Source organism: Physeter macrocephalus, chromosome 5 (genome assembly GCF_002837175.3).
Source record: "Physeter macrocephalus isolate SW-GA chromosome 5, ASM283717v5, whole genome shotgun sequence".
NCBI lineage: Eukaryota > Metazoa > Chordata > Mammalia > Artiodactyla > Physeteridae > Physeter > Physeter macrocephalus.
Genome location: NC_041218.1, coordinates 12,354,515 through 12,356,345, shown reverse-complemented (window position 1 = coordinate 12,356,345; position 1,831 = coordinate 12,354,515). Strand labels below are relative to the sequence as shown.

The 1,831-nt window shown below is 42.7% G+C and overlaps 1 protein-coding gene across 1 annotated transcript in view; it reads right to left on the bottom strand.

Moving 5' to 3' along the window:
* Positions 1-1,070: 1,070 nt before the first annotated feature.
* The window catches only part of LOC114486374 (transient receptor potential cation channel subfamily V member 6-like), a 52,792-nt gene continuing 52,031 nt past the window's right edge, over positions 1,071-1,831 (bottom strand). The window contains 1 exon segment of the mRNA XM_055084702.1: positions 1,071-1,106. Coding sequence (XP_054940677.1) covers positions 1,071-1,106 — 36 coding nt within the window.

Sequence of the window (1,831 nt, the reverse complement as noted above, 5' to 3'; positions counted from 1 at the left end):
CATTTGGCAACGTTTATTAAAAATGCACATAACATGTTACTCAACAATTCACTTCAAAGAAACAATTCCATAGAAATATATGTACATGTAGGCAGAAAATTCTGTCAGGATTTATGTGATAGCATTGTTTATAAATGGCAAAATATAGGAAATACGTAAATACCCATCAGTATAGTAATGGACAAATAAATATCTATAACATACTATGCTATGCAGTAGTATTGTTTAATAAAATAGAGCAATATGTGGTACGGTGGAAATATTCCCAAGGTATGCTGTTAAGTAAAAAAAGAAAGCTGCCAAATAACATGTATAAGGCAACGTGACTTATATCAAAACACATTCACAATCCCATGTGCAAAGCAGTTTATTTGTATACACGCACACACATACATCCACATGTTCATTCACCCAACCAGTTGTAACTGGGTACCTACTAGACATTCGCGTGTAGCTTATTTTGATAAGGGATTCAAATGTACAGAGAGAAAAAGGGCTGGAAAAATGCACACTGGATTGATAATAATGGTTATTTGTGGGAAATAAAGCAGGAGAGGGAAGTGTCAAGAAAGACTTTGATCGTCGGTATTGTATTGTTGAGGCAGATGTATTTGTGTGATGTGTATTGAGTACAAGTGAATGAGCCCAACTCTCACTAAACTTTTGAGCAGGTAACTAAATGAATTACAGTCATTAGGCTCAAACTCCATCTTTTTTTTCTTCAGTTCATAGTAAATAACCTATTGAGAACAACATCAAAAAAGGTGCTTGAGTACTTCAGATTGACAGGAAGTCTGGATGCCCAGTGAGGGATAAATATGTGAAAGTCAGAGAAGGAATGGCATGAGTGAATGATCCAGGAGAGGGAGAGGAATACGTGGAACATTGGAAATGCTGACAGAAAACATGTTGAGAAAGAACTGTCTCGTAAGATGAAGGCACTCAGTGTTCGGCCCAAGTGGTGTGAGGTCTAAGCTCTTGGGGGGGGTCGCTCCATAGATAGACTGTGCTCATTAATGAAGGCCAGAACATGAATCAGTTACTGAATCATCTTCGGATGTGCAAATGGGTCAGTAGAGGTTGCTAAGCTGTAGATTTCGGAAGGGCTGTGGACATAAAAGGGAAAGACTTAAACTAACGAGGATCAGAGGAAGGGTGGTAGAAACGGCCCAGAGTTAGGTCAGTCCCACCCACCCCCTACCTCTTTTTTTTTTTTTTTTTTTTTTCTGTACGCAGGCCTCTCACCGTGGCTCACGGGCCCAGCCGCTCCGCGGCGTGTGGGATCCTCCCGGACCGGGGCACGAACCTGCGTCCCCTGCATCGGCAGGCGGACTCCCAACCACTGCACCACCAGGGAAGCCCAGGAAAGGTTTTTAAAGACAGGGTGAGGGAGGGAGGCTGTGGGGTGCGTTATCAGCTGTTGGACATTTTTCTTTTATTCTTTTTTTTTTTTTTTTTTTCCGGCTGCATCATGCGACTTGTGGGATCTTAGTTCCCCAGTCAGGGATCGAACCCGGGCCCCCTGTAGTTGAAGCGCAGAGTCCTAACCACTGGACCACCAGGGAAGTCCCTTGTGGACATTCTTCTGATTGGCTGGTGGTGAGGTAACTGGGCAGCATCCAGTTAACTCCTTCCACCTGTGGGGTTTCCGTACCTGCAAAACAGCTCAAAGGACATGGCGCAGAATATTATCTATAGCCCTTGAGGAGGAACTAAAGGTCCTTGGCTTTGTTTAATGGCTGAACTCTTATTATTTTGTCTTGCTTGACTATTTTCCTTAGCTTCTGCATTTTCTCATTTCTCTGATTAAATTTATTCTTTGGAACTCGGG